This window comes from Salvelinus namaycush, chromosome 4 (assembly GCF_016432855.1).
Source record: "Salvelinus namaycush isolate Seneca chromosome 4, SaNama_1.0, whole genome shotgun sequence".
Taxonomy (NCBI): domain Eukaryota; kingdom Metazoa; phylum Chordata; class Actinopteri; order Salmoniformes; family Salmonidae; genus Salvelinus; species Salvelinus namaycush.
This window is the reverse complement of record NC_052310.1, coordinates 46269089-46296951: the sequence shown is the minus strand read 5'-3', so window position 1 is coordinate 46296951 and position 27863 is coordinate 46269089. Positions and strand designations below refer to the sequence as shown.

The window sequence follows — 27863 nt, the reverse complement described above, 5'->3', positions numbered from 1 at the left end:
CTGGCCAGAACCTGTCCATCGATGAGAGGATGGTAGCCTCAAAGGCCAGAATTAGCCTAAAGCAATACATGCGTAATAAACCAACTAAGTGGGGTTACAAGCTGTTTGTTTTGGCTGATTCTGCGTGTGCCTACACGTGCAATTTTTTTGTCTATGAGGGGAAGAGCAGTTTTGCGACCGGTAAGGGACTCAGTTATGATTCTGTTATGCAGTTATTAGATTTTCAGCTGCTAGGGAAGGGCTACAAACTTTTTGTAGATAACTTTTACACAAGCCCTACCCTGTTCACAGACCTGAGGAAGCTGGAGGTGTGGGCCTGTGGCACCATTCGGACCAACAGAGTGGGCTTTCCAAAGACCAGGGTGAACGACATGCCTAAGCGGGCTGAGCGGGGTACCATGAGATGGATTCGCCAAGACGGCCTGCTGTTTGTGAAGTGGATGGATACTAGAGAGGTTGTCATGTGTTCCAGTATTCACAAGTCCTTCAGTGGAGATCATGTAATCAGACGTGTAAAGGATGGTTCTGGGTCATGGACCACTAAAAATGTCCCCATTCCTTTAGCTATCAAGGACTACAACAAGAGCATGGGAGGTGTGGACCTGTCAGATGCACTGATTGGCTACTACAATGTGCTCCACAAGACAATGAAGTGGTACAAGACATTTTTCTATCACTTTATTGACATTGCTGTGGTGAATTCCTTCATCCTCCAGAAGGAAATGGCTAAGAGCCGTGGACAGCCCCACATCTCACAGCTAGCCTTCCGAGAGCTGCTCATCCAGGAGCTTGCTTGCTACAGCAAGTCTACTGCAGCACCTTCTGGCCCCTCTACCTCTGCTGTTCACCTGCCCAGATTCATCTCTGCAGGCATGAATGTGCCTCAGGGCAAAAAGGGCACCGTGGGGAGACGTCGTTGTGCCCTTTGTCACAGGAAATGCCCTATCACCTGCACCACCTGTTCAGTAACCCTCTGCTTTACAGCAGAAAGAGACTGCTATTGGGCATGGCATCAGCAGAACAATATTATGTAGAGGACTGAGGGTCTTCACAATATTGTATATTATACTTTGAATGTGTGTAAATAGTTACCCTTGTTATTTAATTTTTTTTCAAATTTTCAAATTTTTATATTATTATTATTATTTTTTGTTGGGGTGTGTGTTAGAATAGCATTTTAGTATTTTGTATATAGTCATTTAGTTCAAAATGTATCACTGTACCAATTTGGCCATTTGGGTACATTTGGGCAACTTGTGTGGGACACCTGGGTGACTACATGCTCAATGTCATGTAGCTCACTCGTTCCTGAAGATATCGTTTTGAAACTTTTTTCTAATACTGTTGCCATCTTATGTTCTGCATCAGAATTATCCCCAGCATCATATCTGAATGTTTGCCTGTTCTTGTTCAGTTGAAAGATGATGCAACAACAATAAAAACAAAAAACGTATGTTTATTTCCTTGTATTTTCTTCTACCAGATCTATTGTGTTATATTCTCCTACATTCAATTCACATTTCCACAAATTTCAGAGTGTTTCCTTTCAAATGATACCAAGAATATGCCTATCCTTGCCTCTGGGGCTGAGCTACAGACAGTTACATTTGGGTATGTCTTCAGGCGGAAATTGAGAGAAGGGGGGGGGTATCCCAAAGAAGTTTAAGGTGTATGTAAACTTCCGACTTCAACTGTAGATACTTTTGTATCTGTTTCCTCCAGCATCTTCACATGGTCCTTTGCTGTTGTTCTGGGATTGATTTACACTTCTCCCACCAAAGTACGTTCATCTCTAGGAGACAGAACGTGTCTCCTTCCTGAGCGGTATGATGGCTGCGTGGTCCCATGGTGTTAAAAGGCTAATTGATCATTCGAAAACCCTTTTGCAATTATGTTAGCACAGCTAAAAACTGTTGTTCTGATTAAATAAGCAATACAACTGGCCTTCTTTAGACTAGTTGAGTATCTGGAGCATCAGCATTTGTGGGTTCGATTACAGGCTCAAAATGGCCAGAAACAAATAACTTTTTTCTGAAACTAGTCAGTCTATACTTGTTTTGAGAAATGAAGGCTATTCCATGGGAGAAATTGCCAAGAAACTGAAGATCTTGTACAACGCTGTGTACTACTCCTTTCACAGAAAAGTGCAAACTGGCTATAACCAGAATAGAAAGAGGAGTGGGAGGCCCCGGTGCACAACTGAGTATGAGGACAAGTACTGTACATTAGAGTGTCCAGTTTGAGTAACAAACGCCTCACAAGTCCTCAACTGGCAGCTTCATTAAATAGCACCCACAAAACACCAGTCTCAACGTCAACAGTGAAGGCGACTCCGGGATACTGGCCTTCTAGGCAGAGTTGCAAATAAGAAGCCATATCTCAAACTGGCCAATAAAAATATAAGATTAAGATGGGCAAAAGAACAGACACTGGACAGAGGAAGATTGTAAAAAAGTGTTTTGGACAGATGAATGTAAGTTTGAGGTGTTCGGATCACAAAGAAGAAAATTCATTAGACGCAGAAAAATTGAAAAGATGCTGGAGGAGTGCTTGACGCCATCTGTCAAGCATGGTGGAGGCAATGTGATGGTCTGGGGGTGCTTTGGTGGTGGTAAAGTGGGAGATTTGTACAGAGTAAAAGGGATCTTGAAAAAGGAAGGCTATCACTCCATTTTGCAACGCCATTCCATACCCTGTGGACAGCGCTTAATTGGAGCCAATTTCCTCCTACAACAGGACAATGACCCAAAGCACAGTCAACCTACCAGGGTAGTTACAAACAGCACAGGAATTAAATCATCAACATGTATTGATCACATTTTTACTAAGGCTGCAGATATTTGCTTTAAAGCAGTATCCAAATCCATAGGATGTAGTGATCCCAATATAATAGCCATATCTAGGTAAACCAAAGTTCCAAAGGCTGGGCCTAATATAGTGTATAAGAGGTCATGCAAGAAGTTTTGTAGTGATTCATATGTTGATGATGTAAAGAATATTTGCTGGTCTGTGGTGTGTAATGAGGAGCAACCAGACGCTGCACTTGATGCATTTATGAAACTACTTATTCCAGTTACTAATAAGCACCCACCCATTAAGAAAATGACTGTAAAAACTGTTGAATCCCCTTGGATTGATGAGGAATTGAAAAATTGTATGGTTGAGAGGGATGAGGCAAAAAGTATGGCAATTAAGTCTGGCAGCCCAACGGATTGGCAAACGTACTGCAAATTAAGAAATCATGTGACGAAACTAATAAAAAGTAAAATAAACTACGCAATGAAACAAAAATAAATTAGATAAAGAATGATAGTAAAAAAGCTTTAAATTACATTTTTTGGGAAAAAAGCCAACCCGCCTCCTTCATTTATTGAATCAGATAGCTCATTCATCACAAAGCCCACTGATATTGCAATCTACTTTAATTACTTTTTCATTGGCAAGATAAGCAAACTTAGGGATGGCATGCCAGCAACAAACACTGACACTACACATCCAACTATATCGGATCAAATTATAAAAGACAAGAATTGTACTTTTGAATTCCGTAAAGTCAGCGTGGAAGAGGTGAAAAAATTATTGTTGTCTATCAACAATGACAAGCCACCAGGGTCTGACAATGTAGATGGAAAATTACTGAGGATAATAGCAGAAGACATTGCCACTCCTATTTGCCACATCTTCAATTTAAGCCTACTAGAGAGTGTGTGTTCTCAAGCCTGGAGGGAAGCTAAAGTCATTCCGCTAACCAAGAATAGTAAAGCCCCCTTTACTGGCTCAAATAGCCGACCAATCAGCCTGTTACCAACTCTTTGTGAACTTCTGGAAAAATTGTGTTTGACCAGATACAATGCTATTTTACAGTAAACAAATTGACAACAGAATTTCAGCATGCTTATAGGGAAGGACACTCAACAAACACAGCACTTACACAAATGACTGATGATTGGCTGAGAGAAATTGATGATCAAATTATTGTGGGGGCTGTCTTGTTAGACTTCAGTGCAGCTTTTGACATTATCGATCATAGTCTGCTGCTGGAAAAACTTGTGTTATGGCTTTACACCCCCTGCTATAATGTGGATAAAGAGTTACTTGTCTAACAGAACACAGAGAGTGTTCTTTAATGGAAGCCTATCAAATATAATCCAGATAGAATCAGGAATTCTGACCATAGAGAGCCTTTGACCATAATTCTATGGTCAGTCACACCCTGACCATAGAGAGCCTTTGTTTTTCTATGGTGTAGTAGGTCAGGGCGTGACTGGGGGTTGTTCGAGTTTGTTATTTCTATGTGGGGTTCTGGGTTATTGTTGTTATTATTTCTATGTTGGTGATTGGTATGATTCCCAATTAGAGGCAGCTGGTAATCGTTGTCTCTAATTGGGGATCATATTTAGGTAGCCTTTTTTCCACCTGTGTTTTATGGGATATTGTTTTGAGTTAGTGCACATAGCATCTCTGTAGTCACAGTTCGTTGTTAGTTTATTGTTTATTTGTTTTTTGTCTTTGCTAAGTTTCACTTTATTCATTCAATTATGTGGAACTCAACATCCGCTGCGCCTTGGTCCGTTTCTACAAATGAACGTGACACTCTCACTCTCTCGATCTCTTGCTTTTCCTTAATTTTGTAAGAAATTAATTTGTTCAAAACCTTTCAACTATTGTCTTTTTAGCTCTTTCACATTGTATTCACTGCAGTGCTAGCTACATGTAGCTTTCAGTGCTAGATTCATTATCTGACCATTGGAATGGGTGGATAACATGTCAATTCATGCTGCAAGAGCTCTGATAAGTCCTCCAGAAGTCATAATTACTGTGTAAGTCTATGGAAGGGGGTGAGAAGCATAAGCCTCCTAGGTTTTGCATTGAAGTCAATGTACTCAGAGGAGAATAGAAGATACAGAGTGCAGTGGCTTAATAAATTATTTGGTGACGTGAATATATTTAGTATAGCTTTTTCAAAAATGTTTAACTTTTTTTAATGTTTCACTATTTGTTTCTGAAATTCACTGAGGATGGTCCTCCCCTTCCTCCTCTGAAGAGGAGGCACTCTATCGTGAGATCTCAAGGACATGGCAGCATTTGTGGGACCTGCCTCTGTGATGAACCTGTTTTACACAACAGTAATGCTCATTCCAATTCTTTTGAGTACACACGGTAGTTGCAGCAGAAGACATTCTGTAAAATTGTCGTTTTAAGTTTAACAATACGATGTTATGATAACTCACTACTATGAAATATACAGTTACAGATGTAGGATCTTAATTTGATCACTCTTTTGTTTCTGAGAATGTTCCTGCACAACAGGAAATGCAAACTTGAAGTATATCTGAGGTTTAAAAAGATATAAAAAGGTTTATAATTTCCAACCCCTCAAAAATGTCCATTAATTATAATTAATAAAATAATTAACATTTCCTTTTGCTGCAGGATTATTTTCTTGCTTGTAACAAACTGTCTCAAATTAAGATACTACATCTGTACTGCATAGATTGTATATGGCTTTAAATATGTGATCAGTGCCAGTGAGTGTTCTAAGAACAAGGTGTTTACCAATATTATGATGTGCCATTGATTGGTAAAGATTTGATGACTGCCAGTAAATACTCATAAATACATACACAGTGGCTCGCATTAATCATTGTTTATGATGTATAGAAGTTGCAGTTGCTGCTGCAAAGTAATTCGTTTGAAGGGTAAATGTGTATTAACAAACATTGTTTATAACTGAAAAAAAAGAATCTGCCAAGACGGAACTGCAAAGCTCTGTAAATATCTATATACAGACAATAAGGAACCAATAATATCTTGCTTTGAAATGTTTATGGATACTATGTATAATTGTAGACACAGGGACCAGTAGACACCGGTGTTAGTGAAATATAATAATTGTCTCATCACCAGCTTCTCCATTGGACTTGCATTCACATTGATTCTGACATGTGGAAATTAGGACATAACCGTATTTCATCAGAAGGAATAAAACTAAATTACAATTATTGAGCCTCTGTCTTTCCTCTTTGAATATTCATTTTGCTTCACATTGAGAGAATAATTACTAATTGATTACCAATGCTTTTACGCCCAGACTGATCGATCGTTCCTTTGTAGTGAGAAGAAACCTACATTTTAAAGCACTGGAATTCAATTTGGTTTGGGAATGGAATGGAATGTACAAGATACAATACAGTGCCTTGCAAAAGTTCAGACCCTTTGGATGTCTTTACATTTTAATGTCTTACAAAGTGGGATTAAAATGTATTTTATGTAAAAAAAATTGTCAACAATCTACACAAAATACTCTGTCAAAGTGGAAGAAATTATATATATGTTTTATATAAATAAAACTTTCATAACTAAAATATAGTCGCTGCATAAGCATTCAGCCCCTTTGTTTAGGCAATTAAGTAGTACAATTAAATTAGTGAAGTAGTACAATTTGGCTTAACAAATCACATAATAAGTTACATGGACTTTCTGTGTGAAATAATAGGGGTTGACATGATTTATTTTATGACTAACCTTTCCTCGGTCCCCCATACAGACAACATCTGTAAGGTCCCTCAGTCAAGTGTTGAACTTCAAGCAGAGATTCAACTACAAAGACCAAGAAGCTTTTTGAAACCCTCATAAAGAAGGGCAGTGATTGGTAGATGGCTAACAATAACCAATCAGACATTGAATATCTCTTTAAGCATCAAGTTAATAATTATGCTGTGGATTAAACACTGAACGTAACATGTAAATATAAACGTAACATGTAAAGTGTTGGTCCAATGTTTCATGAGCTGAAATTTAAGATCCCGGAAATTTTCCACATGCACGTAACCTTCTCTCAAAATGTTTGCACAAATTTGTTTGCATCCCTGTTAGTGAGCATTTCTCCTTTGCCAAAATAATCCATCCACCTGACAAGTGTGGCATATCAAGAAGCTGATTAAATGATCATTACACAGGTGCACCTTGTGCTCGAGACAATAAAAGGCCACTCTAAAATGTGCAGTTTTGTCCCACAACACAATTTCACAGATGTCTCAAGTTTTGAGTGAGCGTGCAATTGGCATGATGACTGCAGGAATGTCCACCAGAGCTGTTGCCAGAGAATGTAATGTTAATTTCTCTACCATGTGCTGCCTCCAATGTAGTTTTAGAGAATTTGGCAGTACGTCCAGGTGTAGAACGTCATTGTAAATAAGAATTTGTTCTTAAACTGACTTGCCTAGTTAAATAAAGGTGAAATCAAATAAAAAATAAAGAGTAGACTGCGTGAGCCAAGCCTTCATGGGCGAATTGCTGCAAAGAAACCACTACTAAAGGACACCAATAAGAAGTAGAGACTTGCTTGGACATTAGACCGGTGGAAATATGTCCTTTGGTCTGAGTCCAAATTTGAGATTTTCGTTTCCAACCGCTGTGTCTTTGTGAGACGCAGAATAGGTGAACAGATTATCTCTGCATGTGTGGTTCCCACTGTGAAGCATGGAGGAGGAGGTGTGATGGTATGGGGGTGCTTTGCTGGTGACACTGTCAGTGATTTATTTAGAATTGAAGGCACACTTAACCAGCATGGCTACCACAGCATTCTGCAGCGATATGCCATCCCATCTGGTTTGCGCTTAGTGGGAATATCATTTGTTTTTCAACAGGACATTGAACCAAAACACACCTCCAGGCTGTGTAAGGGCTATTTGACCAAAGAGAGTGATGGAGTACTGCATCAGACGACCTGGCCTCCACAATCACCTGACCTCAACCCAATTGAGATGGTTTGGGATGAGTTGGACCGCAGAGTGAAGGAGAAGCAGCCAACAAGTGCTCAGGATATGTGGGAACTCCTTCAAAACTGTGTTTGTGTTTTGAGTGTTATTTGTGTTTTGTTTTGCTTTGCTCTAATGCATTGATGTCTGTCTGTGTAATGTAACATAAGACGAAATACTAAATGATGGATAATGTAGCAGTTTGTGAGTGCAGTAAAATAAAAGATTTGGTCATCAGTGATATCAACTGCCATCGGTTGGATGAAGTGCACCATGACATAATAGAAGCAAAAATATGGATGTCAACAGCAAACTGCTGACATACATCACACTTGAGGCATTTGTAATTACAGATGTGTTTATCACTGATGCTAATCATTGTCCTGTAAAGAATATAACCAATAAAAGCTATACCAATATAAAAGGTGTACATGATAGTATTACTAAATGGCCTTCAATCCATTCAAACAATTCAATCTTCCTCATTGTCCCTACAGAGGTTGTATAATGATTTAGATGATCTTTCCAGGTCAAATGGCATCCTGTGGTATATGGACTGGTGCTTTTTATATTTGTGTGGCAATTTCATCACCCTTTTTCACAACCTCTTGATATTGGAATTCTTTGTCCTTATCTGGAAATGCAGTACTTCATTTCTGTCTCTCATAACAAGGACATTGGGTCATCTTTTTGGGAGACAGGAGTCTTTCAACATCATTGTTAAGTTTCTGTTTCGTTATTTTGTTGTGCTTCATTATTGGATGTCTATTTTTAGTGTTCTGGTTGCCACTTCACTTTGTCACACACCAGGGTTCTCTCTCCTTTCATATCTCCCTCCCTCCCCTCCCTCTTATCCCACAATGTCTTTACCCACAAGACATATTTCGTCCTAGCATTCTCTAGAGATTTTGTGCCCGAAAATTTGTTTTTCAATGGGTCATCTATTGATCGATGATGGATAACAGAGATGGTTCCTTGTCTCTCTGTCAAGAAATGCATAATATGGGCAACTTTTTCCTCTCACTAAAATAGCTGTGCTTGAACTTACACACAGCAAAGTTCTAAATAATAGAGGCTCTGATACTGTACCTCGCGATTGTATTGTGTGTAACGCATGTATCGCACTGTAAATAAATATCTGGTTAAAGTAAAGTTCCTTCTCACAGAAAAAAGTCACAACATAAATCGCGCTGCAGATTCTAATTTCATTTACAGCGTTAGCTCACAGCTCAGGCGTCTTTGCCAGAGAAAAATGTCACCCCATGTCTGCTTTTGTGCCATATGCATTGTGTCTGTGTGGCCGTAGCGTAATAGTTTAATCCAAACACTGATTTGATACTTTCATTTTCATCAATAGCATCAAACATGAATCATACCTCCCATGATACATAAACCTGTCTTGTGTCTGCAATGGGATGACTGGATAGGTTTTGGATGCACCAAGTGAAGAAGTGTGACCCGTCACCCAAGTACTGTGATGTGTAAATGCTCTTACACATACCACATAATGACAATATTGTTACTACTTTACCAAGTGTAGAGCGGTTCCTCTCTTTAGCCCTACCCAGTGACAGGGTAGTTGATGGATGTGGTGATTAACCCTCTATCATTTCACTTGGGGACAGTCCCTGTTCTTAATCATTGAGAGAAGAGAGAACCAGAGAAGAAACTCACTCTCTCTTAACTAACCATGTTTTATCCCCTTTTGGAAAAGCATAGGACTAAGGCAATACAAATCAGAACAGCACAGATAGATAACTTGCATGGTGAGGCCAGAGTGATTTATTGGGAACAAATGTTTCCCCTGTTAGACTGACAGTGCATCCTTCTCCAGTTCCCTGACGAAGGGAACAGACGCTGCAGATGGTCAATGTGCCTCCGGTCATCATTACCAAGGACCATGTTTAGAATGTTCTAGATTGAAGGTTTCCCTCTCCCTTACCTGCAATTGCCGTTGGAACATGGGAGTTGTGATGTGCCAGGTAGAGTGAGCTAAAAGGCCTACGTAGGTACGTACCAGATGCTTGTAAAGAGAGAAGATTATGAAGCAGGATGTGTGTGTGTGTGTGTGTGTGTGTGTGTGTGTGTGTGTGTGTGTGTGTGTGTGTGTGTGTGTGTGTGTAGGGGTAAACTTTAGATTTATAGATCGCCTCGACAGACAGTGAAGCAGTAGACATTAATATTTTTTATATATTTTTTATTTCACCTTTATTTAACCAGGTAGGCCAGTTGAGAACAAGTTCTCATTTACAACTGTGACCTGGCCAAGATAAAGCAAAGCGACACAAACAACAACACAGAGTTACACATGGAATAAACAAACATGCAGTCAATAATACAATAGAAAAGTTGTGTGTGCAAAAGAGGTAGGATAAGGGAGGTAAGGCAATAAATAGGCCATGGTGGCGAAATAATTACAATATAGCAATTAAACACTGGAGTGATAGATATGCAGAAGATGAGTGTGCAAGTAGAGATACTGGGGTGCAAAGGAGCAAAAAAATAAAATAACAGTATGGGGGATGAGGTAGTTGGATGGGCTATTTACAGATGGGCTATGTACAGGTGCAGTGATCTGTGAGCTGCTCTGACAGCTGGTGCTTAAAGTTAGTGAGGGAGATATGAGTCTCCAGCTTCAGTGATTTTTGCAGTTCGTTCCAGTCATTGGCAGCAGAGAACTGGAAGGAAAGGTGGCCAAAGGAGGAATTGGCTTTGGGGGTGACCAGTGAGATATACTTGCTGGAGCGTGTGCTAAGGGTGGGTGCTGCTATGGTGACCAGTGAGCTAAAATAAGGCGGGGGTTTACCTAGCAAAGACTTATAGGTGACCTGGAGCCAGTGGGTTTGGCGATGAATATGAAGCGAGGGCCAGCCAACGAGAGCATACAGGTCGAAGTGGTGGGTAGTATATGGGGCTTTGGTGACAAAACAGATAGAACTGTGATAGACTGCATCCAATTTGTTGAGTAGAGAGTTGGAGGCTATTTTGTAAATGACATCGCCAAAGTCAAGGATCGGTAGGATAGTCAGTTTTATGAGGGTATGTTTGGCAGCATGAGTGAAGGATGCTTTGTTGCGAAATAGGAAGCCGGTGCATTGTGTAACAAACAGAGACAACAGCAAAAAAACATGAACACTCCCATAGAGAGAGCCAGCTGGAATACACTCTTTGTTCTCTTCCTCCTCGCAGTTGGAAAGAGGAATCCCTCTATTCAGCTCACTAAAATTGCATTATTCCTCCCAGTGTAATGAAAAAAACAAAAGCCATTCATCAAGTCTTTGCATTGCACTGTACTTGTGATGCTACTCATCAGCTATGGTACATAATCATGGGTCAATACAACCCACCATTTCCTGGCTGTAACACTCATCAAAGCTTGCTTTTATTTTCCCTTCATTCTGCTCTGCTGTCAATATTATTAGTTCCATAAAGAAATGCTAGACTTATGTATTCACTGTATATGCAGTGTCTAGACATTGGTTGGAATCTGCTGTTTTGCTCGCTGTAAAGAATATTAGTTTAATATTGGATCATGCTGATACGGCTCCAGATATATTGAAATGTTGCATTCCATCCATTGTTCATTGTTCATTCCAGATAAGTTTGGTGATTTACAGGAAAAGGCCTGAACTACAGGAAAAGACGGGCCGAACAGGCCCCCATTAACATCAACGGGGCTATAGTGGAGCGGGTCGAGAGTTTCAAGTTCCTTGGTGTCCACATCACCAATGAACTATCATGGTCCAAACACACCAAGACAGTCGTGAAGAGGACCCTTCAGGAGACTGAAAAGATTTGGCATGGGTCCCCAGATCTTCAAAAGGTTCTACAGCTGCACCATTGAGAGCATCCTGACTGGTTGCATCACCACCTGGTATGGCAACTGCTCGGCAACTGACCATAAAGCGCTACAGAAGGTAGTGCGTACGGCCCAGTACATCAGTGGGGCCAAGCTTCCTGCCATCCAGGACCTATATAATAGGCGATGTCAGAGGAAAACCCAGAAAATTGTCAGACTCTAGTCACTCAAGTCATAGACCTTTTTCTCTGCTACCTCACGGCAAGCGGTACCGGAGCGCCAAGTCTAGGACCAAAAGGCTCCTTAACAGCTTCTACCCCCAAGCCATAAAACTGCTGAACAATTAATCAAATGGCTGACTCGGTACCGATACCCCCTGTATATAGCCTCGTTAGTGTTATGTTATTGTGTTACTTTTTATTTTATACTTTAGTTTATTTGGAAAATATTTTCTTAACTCTTCTAAAACTGCACTGTTGGTTAAGGGCTTGTAAGTAAGCGTTTCACGGTAAGGTCTACACTTGTTGTATTCGGCGCTGTAACGGTCGTCGAAGTCGTTCTCCTCCTCAGACGAGGAGGAGCATGGATCGGACAACACGCAGCGAGGTATGTAGACATAATGATTTATTATAACAAGACGAAACACTATGAACACTTGAACAAACTACAAAACAATAAACGAAGTCAACAGACCTGAACAAACGAACTTACATAATAACATGAAGAACGCACGAACAGGAACAGACTACATACACGAACGAAAACGAAACAGTCCCGTGTGGTGCGACATACACAGACACGGAAGACAATCACCCACAAACAAACAGTGAGAACAGCCTACCTTAAATATGGTTCTCAATCAGAGGAAACGTCAAACACCTGCCTCTAATTGAGAACCATATCAGGCAACACATTAAACCCAACATAGAAACACAACACATAGAATGCCCACCCCAACTCACGCCCTGACCAACTAAACACATACAAAAACAACAGAAAACAGGTCAGGAACGTGACAGGCGCATGCGACAAATAAAGTTTGATTTGATTTAGCCCTCGATGGAATGCCAGTTGTTTGCACAGCTCAAAACAGTCAGGGTGTCATTGATGCCAAATCCAACAGAAACATTCACATCCACTCCATGTTTGAGTTATTTGTTCCAATACCCACTGCAAGTTCATTTGACATTATTATCTCCTATTATCTATGACCGTACCCCCCCCCCCCCCCCTTAACAGAAAGCTAATCCATCTCAGTAAACAATGGTTTTGGCCTTCACCCATCAACACTGTCCCCAATCTCAAAGCAATACATTATCTGTAATGCAACCTCAGCGCAAAGGGATGGGTGTAGGCCTAATTGTACTTGCTGTAAGGCAAATTATATGTCCTCTATCGTTGTCTCCTATTAGGATGTTTAGTGGTGTACCTACAGTTTATCAGCGTGTTAAGTGTTGTTGAAGTATCAAAGCGGAAACATTGGTTTGGCAATAGATTTCCCTGGGAGTGAAAAGAAAGAGTTTGCAATGTCCATGTACTTTTCTGACTAAAAGTTTCAACCATGCTCTACAGTATGTGAAAGTTGTAACGGAGGCTCTGATGTGGTGTTTGCTCTGATATCTGAATTAGTGCTTTGATTGACACCATCAAGGAACAGCTAACTGTGGTTTTAAAAAGGCTGTATAAAGACATCTGTACTGAGTCATCTGCAGTATCCTAGTAACGTTGCATAGTGCCAGAAAGATACAAATCTCACCTTTCTGATAAAAATTACTGTAAAAAAACCACAACAATGAAGAGACTGCTGTAACAATGTAGACAGACAATAGAGGCAGTATAACTGTAGGGAGTTAATCTTGCTCTTGCTTTCATGGTCAAAGTATTACAATGGTCCAATTACATTTAATCCTAATAGATTTGGTTTGTAGAAAACAAGCAAGAGTAAATCCTTGTTGATTGGTTTAACTAAACTAGTTCACTGCAAAACAAAAACAAAACACAAAATAAACTAACATTCTCTTTCATAAATATACTATTGCACAATAAAATTGTTGACATTACTTCTGTGCTAGATTGCTAAAAATAAACAATGGCTTACATTCTAAAAATTATTTCAAAACGTTTTTTTAACAGAGCAGACATATTCAAATCTGACTTGAAGTAATCCCAATCCATTCAACTCCAAATTAATAACTGCAACAGGACCTGCCTTTGGTACCTTGACCATTTTCAGTGGTGTTATTAAAGGGGCAATCTGTAGTTGCTACATCCATTTTTGGACTTAATTAATTATACTGTATATACCCATTGATTCAACTGTCATACCCCATCAAAACCCAAAATATAAAAATTGTTTTACTCCAATGTTTGTAAACAAAGTCATTGTAAACTAACCGAATATAGCCTCAAAACATGGTTAAAACGAATACAATTTTGATATCATGGATGCTCAGTCCTTGCATCCATTGCTCTGTCTATGAATTAGAGTGGTTACATTTCTTCAGCCCCATCCCTTATCTTTCACCCAACCAGGGGCAGGGAGTACGTTTTGTTATTGTTTCAACCGCTGATTGCCCTTTAATGGCTTGCTGTGTACACACAGAAAGGAGGAGGCACTATGTTAAGAGTGCCTGAGACAACCCACTGTTTCTCTTCAGTCAGCATGGCATGGCTGCTAGGAAGCCTTGTAGTGGCTCTGGATGCTCAGTCAATATGTTTCCTTCTGTTGTGAGTGTATTGAATATTGATCAATCTTGGTGGTTCTTAAATTGATGTGAAGGAAACACAGAATACCCAAGTAGGATACACCAGAAATATACCTCCAATTAACCTATATCAAACATACTGTACATCGTAAGCCATGTTTAAAACTCTCCCATTGTGGAAATATGTACAACTGTGACTCTCTCTGCACATCAAAACACTGGTTGTCACTTGGGATGGGTGGGAGCCAGGGTTTCAGTTAGCCAGTAAAAGCCAGCTATTGGCCATAAAAAAAAAGAAAAGAAAACCAGATTAATAGAATTGACACCGACCAATTGTTCAGAAGGAAAAAAATCCCATTGAAAAATAATGCTTTTTAGCCTATTCATTGATGGAAATACCAGTTGATGGAAATACATTTGACCAGACATGCTTATCGGTCTATGGAATTATGTGCGTAATTTAGTGGAATTAAATTGGGCTTGTGTATATTCGTTATTTATCTTATTTCTCACAAGCACAGCATACAGATGCAGAGACTTTTAGCAGAAAATATTTTATAAGCCCAATCGTTGCCCAACAATTCCAAAATGCAATCCTGGATAAAAAATATTTTTGGGGACAATATTAAAAATAACAACTCTCACAGCTACTTCTTTAGCTTGCCGGCGCAAGGTTAGCTAGCTAGCTAATGTTAACGTGTTCTAATTAGCTCGATGCGATAGACAAAAATCTGCCACATTTGGCGGCCAAAAACAAATCTATGATTGAGAAATATACATTATTGTAAGGACAGTTTTGAGGGCACTATGGTGTTGAACGCTGAGCTGTAGTCAATGAATAGCATTCTCACATAGGTGTTCCTTTTGTCCAGGTGGGAAAGGGCAGTGTGGAGTGCAATAGAGATTGCATCATCTGTGGCTCTGTTGGTGAGGTATGCAAATTGGAGTGGGTCTAGGGTTTCTGGGATAATGGTGTTGATGTGAGCCATGACCAGCCTTTCAAAGTATTTCATGGCTACAGACGTGAGTGCTACGGGTCGGTAGTCATTTAGGCAGGTTACCTTAGTGTTCTTGGGCACAAGTACTATGGTGGTCTGCTTAAAACATGTTGGTATTACAGACTCAGACAGGGAGAGGTTGAAAATGTCAGTGAAGACACTTGCTAGTTGGTCAGCGCATGCTCGGAGTACATGTCTTGGTAATCCGTCTGGCCCAGCGGCCTTGTGAATATTGACCTGTTTAAAGGTCTTAGAGCTGATGCTCTCATGCATGTTTCAGTTTTACTTACCTCGAAGCGAGCATAGAAGTTATAAGCTCATATGGTAGGCTCGTGTCACTGGGCAGCTCTCGGCTGAGCGTCGGAGCCAGTGTAGTACGATTCGAGCTTAATCCTGTATTTACGCTTTGCCTGTTTGATGGTTTGTCGGAGGGCATAGGGGGATTTCTTATAAGCTTCCGGGTTAGAGTCCCGCTGTTTGAAAGCGGCAGGTCTACCCTTTAGCTCAGTGCGAATGGTGCCTGTAATCCATGGCTTCTGCTTGGGGTATGTACGTACAGTCACTGTAACGACGACGTCCTCAATGCACTTATTGATAAAGCCAGTGACTGATGTGATGTACTCAATGCCATCGGAAGAATCCCGGAACATATTCCAGTCTGTGCTAGCAAAACAGTCCTGTAGTTTAGCATCTGCTTCATCTGAACACTTTTTATAGACCAAGTCACTGGTGCTTCCTGCTTTTATTTTTGCTTGTCAGCAGGAATCAGGTGGGTAGAGTTATGGTCAGATTTACCAAAATGGAGGGAGAGAGAGAGCTGTGTACGTGTCTCTGTGTGTGGAGTACAGGTGATCTAGAATTGTTTTCCCTCTGGTTGCACATTTAACATGATGATAGAAATGAGGTAAAACGGATTTAAGTTTCCCTGGATTAAAGTCCCCGGCCACTAGGAGCACACCTCCGGCTGGTTGTTTTCCTGTTTGCTTATGGCGGAATACAGCTCATTGAGTGAGGTTTTAGTCCCAGCCTCGGTCTGTGGTGGTATGTAGACAGCTACAAAAAATACAGATGAAAACTCTAGATAGATAGAGTATCTCAAGATGAACTGTAGACCACACTATCTCAGGATATACGTGCTTTCAGTTTGTCCCATTTATTTTCCAGATATTGAACGTTAGCTAGCAGAACAGAAGGCAAAGGCAGATTAGCCACTCGTCGCCTGATCCTCACAAGGCATCCTGATCTCTTTCCGCTAAACCTACGTTTTCTTTTCCAGCGAATCACGGGGATCTGGGCCTGGTCGAGTGTCTGTGGTATATCCTTCGCATCCCACTCATTGAAGAAGAACTCCTCGTCCAATTTGAGGTGCGTAATCCCAGTTCTGATGTCTGGAAGCTCTTTTCGGTCATAAGAGACGGCAGCAGCAACATTATGTACAAAACAAGTTACGAACAAAGCGAAAAAACAAATAAAATAGCATGGTTGGTTAAGAGCCAATAAGATGGCAGCCCTACCCTCCGGCACCATCTTGCTCCAGGTAAAGTATTCTCAGAAAAAAAATCACTGTTTAATATTTAGCTGGCTGATGTTTGTTGCTGCAATTTAAGCCACAGGCCCTGCTCTGCTAGCCAAGCATTGTACGCATTTTAGTAACAGGATACCTGGATCGGTGAATGCATAGATTTCACTCCTTCACGTGCATAGATTCAATCCAATGAGAACAGTGATTTTATTCTATGTCAGGGTCATGATGTGAGTTCAGTGAGGAATTTTTGCTCAGTGTTACTGAGGACTTTTTGTTCAGTGTTACTGAGCAATGAGCAATTAATGTTATGTGGTTTGTGTTGAATACCTCATTTGAGAACCCAAGCAGTACCCCCATTGATAAGACGAGAGAAGTGGTTTACGTTGCTTGATTGACTACCTGGCTGAAGATGGAGGTGTCCTCATTAAAGACTACCATATATGAGGGCAATAAAGCATTTTCTGACCTGAATATTCCATCACCTGTGTGTGTGTGTGTGTGTGTGTGTGTGTGTGTGTGTGTGTGTGTGTGTGTGTGTGTGTGTGTGAGTGAGTGAGAATGTTCACTGCATTCTGATAAATATAAGGGCATCTCGTAATCTATCTTGATTTAAATTTGCATGTAAAATTTGATCCCAACATTAAAAGAATATGTCTGTATTTTTTTATATTTTTTACAGGAAGCTGAAGGGGATGATGTCCTGCAGGACCTTGCACAACATGATCAAGAAGGAGGTTGCCATGGTGAGTGATGGTCCAGAGGAGATAGGCTTTGTCCTAGAGCGTGTCCAAGTGATCACCGGTCTGGGCAGTGTTGCACAGGCTTTCTTCTTGGCATGACATGCTCTGAATATTAGCTACCCAAAAAAGCTGAAGTACACATTTGAGGCATTCCAGAAACTGTTTGTGGAGCTGGACAGCTGAAAGCTCACAGTCAAGAGTAGGCCGTCATTGTAAATAAGAATTTGTTCTTAACTGACTTGCCTAGTTAAATAAAGGTTAAATAAAAAAATAATAAAAAGAAAGATGACAGCCCTCAAGAACAAATTGCTGTCTTAAGCAAAATGACAGCCCAATGGACAATTGTCATTGACTGAATGTCAGGTTTACTTTGTAACACCTTCATAGTTAAACACTGAGGAGCCTCTGGAACTCTTCTCTCCTGTCATTTGTGCGGGTAGCAGGTCAGAAACGGTGTCCTCAACCACAGGCCTGCCTCTTGTTGTTGAAGCCACCTGAGGCACAGAATCTGTGCCCACTGAAAAGATCTCGGCTAAATAAGTTACAGGTTAAAAACAACACATTTATTCTTCAAGATGTGATTTAAAGGTTCACTGCCATGGTATTTATATTTATTTACTTTTTACATATTTTTCTCCCCAATTGGTAGTTACAGTCTTGTCCCATCGCTGCAACTTCCCTACAGACTCGGCAAAGGTCGAGAGCCATGCATCCTCCGAAACACGACCCTGCCAAGCTGCACTGTTTATTTATTTTTTTTAAATGGGGGGGGGGGGGGGGGGGGGGGGTGCAGATAGATATTGCAGATAGATTGTAGCTTGCATCAATGTAATTGTCTGCATCACTTCCAATCCCCCATATATATTTTTGCATATATATATATATATATATATACACTACCATTCACACACTACTACCACACACCCTATCATTCAAAAGTTTGGGATCACTTTGAAATATCCTCGTTTCCCATTAAAACATACATGAAATGAGTTGCAAAATGAATAGGAAATATAGTCAAGATGTTGACAAGGTTATAGATAATGATTTTTAATTAAAATAATAATTGTGTCCTTCAAACTTTGCTTTCGTCAAAGAATCCTCCATTTGAAGCAATTACAGCCTTGCAGACATTTGGCATGCTAGTTGTCAATTTGTTGAGGTTATCTGAAGAGATACCACCCCATGCTTCCTGAAGCACCTCCCACAAGTTGGATTGGCTTGATGGGCACTTCTTACGTACCATATGGTCAAGCTGCTCCCACAACAGCACAATAGGTTTGAGATCCGGTGACTGTGCTGGCCATTCCATTATAGACAGAATACCAGCTGACTGCTTCTTCCCTAAATAGTTCTTGCATAGTTTGGAGCTGTGCTTTGGGTCATTGTCCTGTTGTAGGAGGAAATAGGATCCAATTCAGTGCCATCCTCAGGGTATGGCATGGTGTTGCAAAATGGAGTGACAGCCTTCCTTCTTCAAGATCCCCTTTACCCTGTACAAATCCCCCATTTTACCACCACCAAAGCCCCCCACAGAACATCACATTGCCTCCACCATGCTTGACAGATGGCGTCAAGCACTCCTCCAGCATCTTTTACATTTTTCTGCGTCTCACGAATGTTCTTCTTAGTGATCCGAACATCTCAAACTTAGATTTGTCTGTCCATAACACTTTTTTCCAATCTTCCTCTGTCCAGTGTCTGTGTTCTATTGCTTATCTTAATCTTTTATTTTTATTGGCCAGTCTGAGAGATGGCTTTTTCTTTGCAACACTGCCTAGAAGGCCAGCATCCCGGAGTCGCCTCTTCACTGTTGACGTTGAGACTGGTGTTTTGTGGGTACTATTTAATGAAGCTGTCACTTGAGGACTTGTGAGGTGTCTTTCTCAATCTAGACACGCTAATGTACTTGTCCTCTTGCTCAGTTGTGCAACGGGGCCTCCCACTCCTCTTTCTATTCTGGTTAGGGACAGTTTGCGCTGTTCTGTGAAGGGAGTAGTACACAGTGTTGTACAAGATCTTCAGTTTAGAATAGAACGGCCTTCATTTCTCAGAACAAGAATAGACTGACAAGTTTCAGAAGAAAATAAAGGCAGCCAGCACAATTTGTGCAGTGCGCGCTGCAAATACAAAATAGATGATTGTTGAGTTGCACCTGTCAGTGAAAAATAGAGAGAACCAGCCAGGCATATGGCAATATTTCAAAATTCAATTGTGGGAATACATAGTTTGATAAGCAAATGGCTATTGCTGTAAAGAGAAGACAATGAAAATACTCAACATTTGTCTTTCAGTTGAGCAAACAGTAGGCCTATAGCCTATCTTATTGGCACCAGCGAAGAGGATTGGCCATATCCCCTGGTGAGTTCTCACTGTGTAAATTCACTCTTTATCATTGTTGTGTCAGTGCCATGAGATTCAAACTCACAACCTTTGGCCTTAAGTAACCATATGTCTTATGTAACCATACCAAACTTAACATATCATATTAAATGGTGAGTCTCGGATTTATGTACAGAATAATACGAAATGCTCTGAAACCAGGTTAATGCATAGGCTAGTGATTTTGCTGTTCAGTTACTAGTCTTGTTGTCTGAGGAAAACTAAGTATGGACAGTTATTCTAACATCTTCAAAGTGCGCAGACACTCATTGCATCCTCGACTTGCATGTTCTGTTAAGATCAATTACCATAATCGAAATGTGATTTCTGTCATTCTGAGCACTGTGGATGCTGCCGGTCAAATGTCCGGCACCACATTTTCATAACATAAACCCTGGTGGGAGAATGTGCTGTGCACACAGACACATGAACACACACACACATAGTCTTGTATAATTAACCTACAGCATTTTCCCTAACCCCTAACCCTAGCACGTAACCATAAACCTAACCCTAGCTCCCAACCCTAACTATAAAACTAACCCTAGCTCCTAACCCTAACACTAACACTTATTCTAACCTTAACCCTAAAACCCCTAGAAATATAATTTGACCTTGTGGGGACTAACAAAATGTCCCCAGTTGGTAAAATTTTCATTTGTTTACTATTCTAGCCAGATAGGACCAGAAGTTGCTAGCCAGATAGCTAACATAAATAACATTCCTCTCTGTTTGAGTCAGGTTGTTGAGAAGGCTAAATTAGCTGCATTAGCTAAGTGAAAGGTATACTAAGAAGAACAAAAATTACAACGAAATATAGTTCTCTGCTGCTTCTTTAATTTGTTAAAAACTGTTCAATTATTGTCTCTCTTTGAGTCAACTACTCACCACATTTTATGCACTGCAGTGATTTTAGCTGTAGCTTATGCTTTCAGTTCTAAATTAATTCTCTGATCCTTTGATTGGATGGACAAGATGTTAGTTCATACTCCAAGAGCTCTGATAGGTTGGTGGACGTCCTCCGGAAGTCTCATAATTACTGTTTAAGTCAATGGAAGAGGGTGAGAACCATGAGCCTCCTAGGTTTTGTTTTAAAGTCAATGTACCGTACATAGAGAAGAGGACGGAAAATAGCTGTCCTCCGGTTACACCATGGTGTTACCCTAGAGTGTGCTGTTGAGGCTACTGTAGACCTTCATATTAAAGCAGTGTTTTAAATAGTTAAATATAACTTTTTTAATGTTTCACAATTTTTACTTTTATTAAATAATTAGGATGGTTTTCCCTTCCTCCTCTGAGAAGCCTCCACTGTTAGTGTGTTCACCTCCAGGTGGCAAGTGGGCAAATGTAATGTATGTGTGTACTTAATGCAAGATCATTCCTGGTTTCAGGAAAGAAAAGTGGTCATTTTCATAAGAGGATGTGCCAATTGGAAAGGTCAGAACTGTCTATAGAAAACAAATCAAGCCAGTATTCGCCATTACTCAAGCTCTCCACAGGCACATAAAAACGAGGTGCCTGTCAGAATAAAGGAATCTGGATTCAACAGCTCATCTCATACAACATTGAGCAAAACATTTCAAGTTTAAGAATTGTTATTTCGGAGTGATTTTTCTATAGAACTGTCATAGTTTAATATCTAATTTCTGTCACTATGTACTGTATGTTTGTTATATAGCAGGAGTTGTTTCTGCATGCAGGAAATATTACACATCAGAACCAGAGATATACAAAATACAATTATCTAAGTCTTACAACAATGTTACCATACCCCCAAATCATCTTCGCCTGCAGTAACCAATCGCTCTCACATTCATATCTTATTTTTGAGAATTCTTTAACAAGACTGTTCCGATGGTTCCTGTCCTGCCTGACCATCTCAAGGTCATCCGTGGCTGTGTGTGGAGCTGCTTGTGAGGGGGATTAGAGACCTAGTAGACAGTGCCCAGCTCTAATGAAAGGCCTCTGTATTGTCCCCCATCTACAGATCACAAGCTGCCATTTCCATTTTCATGCGTGCCCAGACGCATCACCAAGGGAATTTCATGGCGGATTTGTTGTTCTCTGTGGACTGATTCTCACAGGTGTGTGTAAATAATAGAAGAGGGTTTGTGTGTGTGTGATCCTGCCTAAACAGTCGACATGTTTTAATAACAGTTATTTGGCTAATATCTGTGCACGGATCGATTACACAGACAAAAATATGACAATAAATATAGCATTCACACAGGAATATAAAGCACGAAAGAATCTCAGGTCCTTCCAGTCACTCAATCTGAAATACTTATATTATACATGAAGTATTATAACCTGCCATTTGCTCAGGTAGCGTTTTCACAGGTAGATTCGGTTGCAGCAGATTCTGCTATACCTAACTTTTTTATCAGTAGAATCTGTCAGAGCTAAACTAAATAATGACCATATGTAGAGAGGAAGAATGAAGGACAGCAGAATTCTCCCACTTGCTTGTTGTATCCTGTCTGCACAGTGTAACACCTGCCTTGTGACACTGATGGTTTTCACGGACTCAAATCCCCTCTCGATACCCACAATGTGAAGGTTAATGGGGGAGAAAGGACTTTGTCATAAAGCAGAGCACCTTGTGTCTCATTTGTGTCGACATGCAGTTAAAGAAGAGGGATGCTGTGACACCGATCACTTCAGAACAACTTGTCATAGCGTCCTACTTCAGAATACTATATCATGTAGCATTACAAGTGGATGTGTCAAGTACAAGGACATACAGATGAAGTCGGAAGGTTACATACACCTTAGCCAAATACATTTAAACTCAGTTTTTCACAATTCCTGACATTTATTCCTAGAACAAATTCCCTGTCTTAGGTCAATTAGGATCGCCGCTTTATTTTAAGAATGTGAAATGTCAGAATAACAGCAGAGAGAATGATTTATTTCAGCTTTTATTTCTTTCATCACATTCCCAGTGGGTCAGAAGTTTACATACACTCAATTAGTATTTGTTAACACTGCCTTTAAATTGTTTAACTTGGGTCAAACATTTCAGGTAGCCTTCCACAAGCTTCCCACAATAAATTGGGTACATTTTGGCCCATTCCTCCTGCAGAGCTGGTGTAACTGAGTCAGGTTTGTAGGCCTCCTTGCTCGCACACGCTTTTTCAGTTCCGCCCACAAATGTTCTATAGGATTGAGGTCAGGGCTTTGTGATAGCCACTCCAATACCTTGACTTTGTTGTCCTTAAGCCATTTTAACACAACTTTGGATATATGCTGGGGTCATGGTCCATTTGGAAGACCCATTTGCGACCAAGATTTAACTTCCTGACTGATGTCTTGAGATGTTGCTACAATATGTCCACATAATTTTCCTCCCTCATGAAGCCATCTATTTTGTGAAGTGCACCAGTCCCTCCTGCAGCAAAGCATCCCCACAACATGATGCTGCCACCCCTGTGCTTCACGGTTGGGATGGTGTTCTTCGGCTTGCAAGCCTCCGCCTTTTTCCTCCAAACATAATGATGGTCATTATGCCCAAACAGTTCTATTTTTGTTTCATCAGACCAGAGGACATTTCTCAGAAAAGTCCGATCTTTGTCGCCATGTGCAGTTTTATGGCGGTTTTGGAGCAGTGGCTGCAAAACCCGCGGCCTTTCAGATTATGTCGATATAGGACTCATTTACTGTGGATATAGATACTTTTGTACCTGTTCCTTCAGCATCTTTACAAGGTCCTTTGCTGTTGTTTTGGGATTGATTTGCACTTTTCGCGCCAAGTACGTTCATCTCTAGGAGACAGAACGCGTCTCCTTCCTGAGCGGTATGACGGCTGCGTGGTCCCATGGTGTTTATACTTCCGTACTATTGTTTGTACAGATGAACATGGTACCTTCAGGCATTTGGAAATTGCTCCCAAGGATGAACCAGACTTGAAATATATCCACAGGTACAGCTTCAATTGACTCAAATGATGTCAATTAGCCTATCAGAACCTTCTAAAGCCATGACATAATTTTCTGGAATTTTCCAAGCTGGTTAAAGGCACAGTCAACTTAGTGTATGTAAACTTCTTGACCCACTGGAATTGTAGTACAGTGAATTATAAGTGAAATAATCTGTCTGTAAACAATTGTTGAAAAAATTACTTGTGTCATGCACAAAGTAGATGTCCTAACCGACTTGCCAAAACTATAGTTTGTTAACAAGAAATTTGTTGAGTGGTTGAAAAATGAGTTTTAATGATTCCAACCTAAGTGTATGTAAACTCACGACTCCAACTGTAGATGTAGAGGGTTAGGGGAGGGTATGGCCAGGGGGGCTTTACAGGTACGCCGTCATTGTAGATAAAAAATGTTTCTTGCCTAGTTAAATAAATCAAATGTAGCTCAGTTAAAGTACTTGAGGTCTTCCACAACAGTTTCTTCTACCAAAATGCGATCCATTTTGGACCAGGTTCCTTTGCTGAGGCCAAAACATGCATTGCATGCATAGTGTCATTGTGCATTTTTTATATCACACATAAAAATGTTAAGCAAATTGAATTTGCAATTTCATCCACTGAAAACATTCACCTTTAGAAAGACAGTAGTCTATTTGACATGCAGAGGAAAAATATGTAACTCTCAAAAGGTCTCCTGGGCCTTTAGGGGAGTGAATGCACTCCATTGCATCTCATTCCCTTTCCAGACCATGTCTTTTTCTCGTGATATTTCCACAGAGCCAAAGTGCTTTGTCACTGTGATGACAGTATGAATGTCTCCAAAAATGTTGAATAATTCACATTTGCACTTAACTCTATGTTGGAGACAACATGGCAACCCTTTGACTTTTACACATTACTGGTTTTCCACTGTAAATAATTGTGTGACGGATCACAAGTTTCTGACTGCTAATCAATCACAACATTATATTGAGGAAGTTGCTAACAGTATTTTGACCATTTCCTATCCTAGAGAGGAAAATCTCTTTTAAGGTTCCATCTCCGAAAAATGACAAAGGCTACTTACAGTGCATTCGGAAAGAATTCAGACTCCTTGACTTTTCCACATTTTGTTACTTTACAGCCTTATTCTAAAATTATTAAATATATTTTCCCCTCATCAATCTACACACAATAGCCCATAATGACAAAGCGAAAACAGGTTTTGACATTTTTGCAAATGTATAAAAATAAAAAACAGAAATACCTTATTTACATAAGTATTCAGAGCCTTTGCTATGAGACTCGAAATTGAGCTCAGGTGCATCTCGTTTCCATTGATCATACTTGAGATGTTTCTACAACTTGATTGGAGTTCACTTGTGGTAAATTCATTGGACATGATTTGGAAAGGCACACACTGGTATATAAGGTCCCATAGTTGACAGTGCATGTCAGAGAAAAAAACCAAGCCATGAGTTAAATGGAATTTTCCGTAGAGCTCCAAGACAGGATTGTGTCGAGGCACAGATCTGGGGAAGGGTACCCAAACATTTCTGCAGTATTGAAGGTCCCCAAGAACACAGCAGTCTCCATCATTCTTGAATGGAAGAAGTTTGGAACCACCAAGACTCTTCCTAGAGCTGGACGCCCGGCCAAACTGAGCAATCGGGGGAGAAGGGCCTTGGTCAGGGAGGTGACCAAGAACCAGATGGTCACTATGACAGAGCTCCAGAGGTTCTCTGTGGAGATAAGACAACCATCCAGAAGGACAAACATCTCTGCAGCACTCTACCAATCAGGCCTTTATGGTAGATTGGCCAGATGGAAGCCACTCCTCAGTAAAAGGCACATGACAGCCCACTTAGAGTTTGCCAAAAGGCACCTACTGTAAAGACTCTCAGACCATGAGAAACAGGATTCTCTGGTCTGATGAAACCAATATTGAATTATTTGGCCTGAATGCCAAGTGTCACGTCTGGAGGAAACCTGGCACCAACCCTACGGTGAAGCATGGTGGTGTCAGCATCATGCTGTGGGGATGTTTTTCAGCGGCAGGGACTTGGAGACTAGTCAGGATCGAGGGAATGATTAAGGGAGCAAAGTACAGAGAGATCCTTGATGAAAACCTGCTCCAGGTTCACCTTCAAACAGGACAACAACAAGCACACAGCCAAGACAACGCAGGATTGGCTTCGGGACAAGTCTCTGAATGTCATTGAATGACCGAGCCAGAGGCCGGACTTGAACCCGATCTAACATCTCTGGAGAGACCTGAAAATAGCTGTGCAGCGACGCTCCCCATCCAACCTGACAGAGCTTGAGAGGATCTGCAGAGAAGAATGGGAGAAACTCCCCAAATACAGGTGCGCCAAGCTTGTAGTGTCATACCCAAGAAGACTTAAGGCTGTAATCCCTGTCAAAGGTGCTTCAACAAAGTACTGAGTAAAGGTTCTGAATACTTATGTAAATGTGCCTCGACATAGTAATTCATCTTTTTTGTATTTAATACATTTGCAAAAATGTCTAAAAAATGGTTTTGCTTCATCATTATGGGGTATTGTGTGTAGATTGATGAGAACAAAAAAAACATTCAATCCATTTTAGAATCAGGCTCTAACGTAACAAAATGTGGAAAATTCAAGGGTTCTGAATACTTTCCGAAGGCACTGTATATCATACAGTGGACACCTAAGCCTATAGCCTATTCATGCAATACCCTGATGCATTTAGTGTACATATTCACAAATTGGGTATGGGAATTTCCACGTAGAGTTGATTAACATCAACAAATAGGGCACTAACAGCTACTGTACCAGTGTAGCTAGCTGGCATGCTAACCATATCTAGCTAGCTAGGAAAGCCAAGTCAGCCTGTGCTCATGGTTCTCACAGAGGAAGTAAAATGATAGGCTACAATGACTTTGCTCATGATCATGCACGCTGCAAATGACATATAACTATATAAGTTCCTTGAATTTTCTATCGCGGGTGCCTTTTCATTATCTGGATAGACACTTGGTTTCTAGCTAATGTTATTTCAGTCAAAACAGTTGAATGTGTAGTGAAGCAAAACTTTAGTGGTCAAATTTGAATTTGATCCATGGCTCAGGCCATGGTGCTAAGTGGACACGAGGCTGTTTGGCTCAACTCAATCGCAAAGAGGAATAACTTTGCATCTGTTTATGAATAATAAACATTGCCATGTTGGTGGGTGGTAACATTCAAATAAAAACGCAGCCCTGAAATGAAACATAGGTTGAAAAAAATGGTATGTCATCATAGGAAAAGATATCGCATTAACAGAGATTTCCACGAAGTGGGCAGTTCGGATTTGTCACTTCAAGCCTTAATATATCATACTTTGACAAAAAAAATGTAACTATATATTTTTTATATATACCTAAAGGGGTCCTAAAATTCAAAATCATATAGCAAAATGATCCATGGTATGACCATCTTAAAATAATTCCATATTTTGGTTTAGTTCCCCCCTACAGACAAAATGTACTACAAACAAAATCATTCTGATGCCCTGTAACATGCTTCCCGCTGGGCACAGGAGTCAGTTCAACGTCAGAGTCAGTTCAACATCTATTTTTGTCAACTATCATGAATTCAACCAAAACTTTCACCCTGTCATTGGATTTAAGTTAAAAGTTGAGAGAAAAAAATACTAAAATTCCCTTGAGTTGATGACTTTTTGCAAATCCAATCAGTTTTCCACGTTGATTCAACGTCATCACATTACATGTTTTGGTTGAAATGTGGAAACAACGTTGATTCAATCAGTTTTTGCCCAGTTGGTTGAGTCAATGTTGTATTTTTAAATCAGCCATTAGACGTGTACAACATCAATCAATCAAAGTCTGATATAGCACATTCACACAAATCCAGACGTATAATACTTCCACTCCATGTCACTCAACTGAAGGGCATCTCCATTGCTATGCTACATGTTTTTTTTTGGTATGTGGGGAGGTAGATATGATGAATTGAAACCAGATGACCTGGAATTAACTCCTGGTCAGTTGGACAGAGTATCAGAATGACCCTAAGA

At 40.4% G+C, this 27863-nt stretch overlaps 1 protein-coding gene across 1 annotated transcript in view; it reads left to right on the top strand.

Annotated features, from left to right (window-relative positions):
- The first annotated feature begins 398 nt into the window (after positions 1-398).
- The window catches only part of LOC120045893 (receptor-type tyrosine-protein phosphatase epsilon-like), a 126716-nt gene continuing 99251 nt past the window's right edge, over positions 399-27863 (top strand). The window contains exon 1 of the mRNA XM_038990821.1: positions 399-655. Within this exon, the coding sequence (XP_038846749.1) occupies positions 399-655 (257 nt within the window). The remainder of the gene's footprint in view (positions 656-27863) is intronic.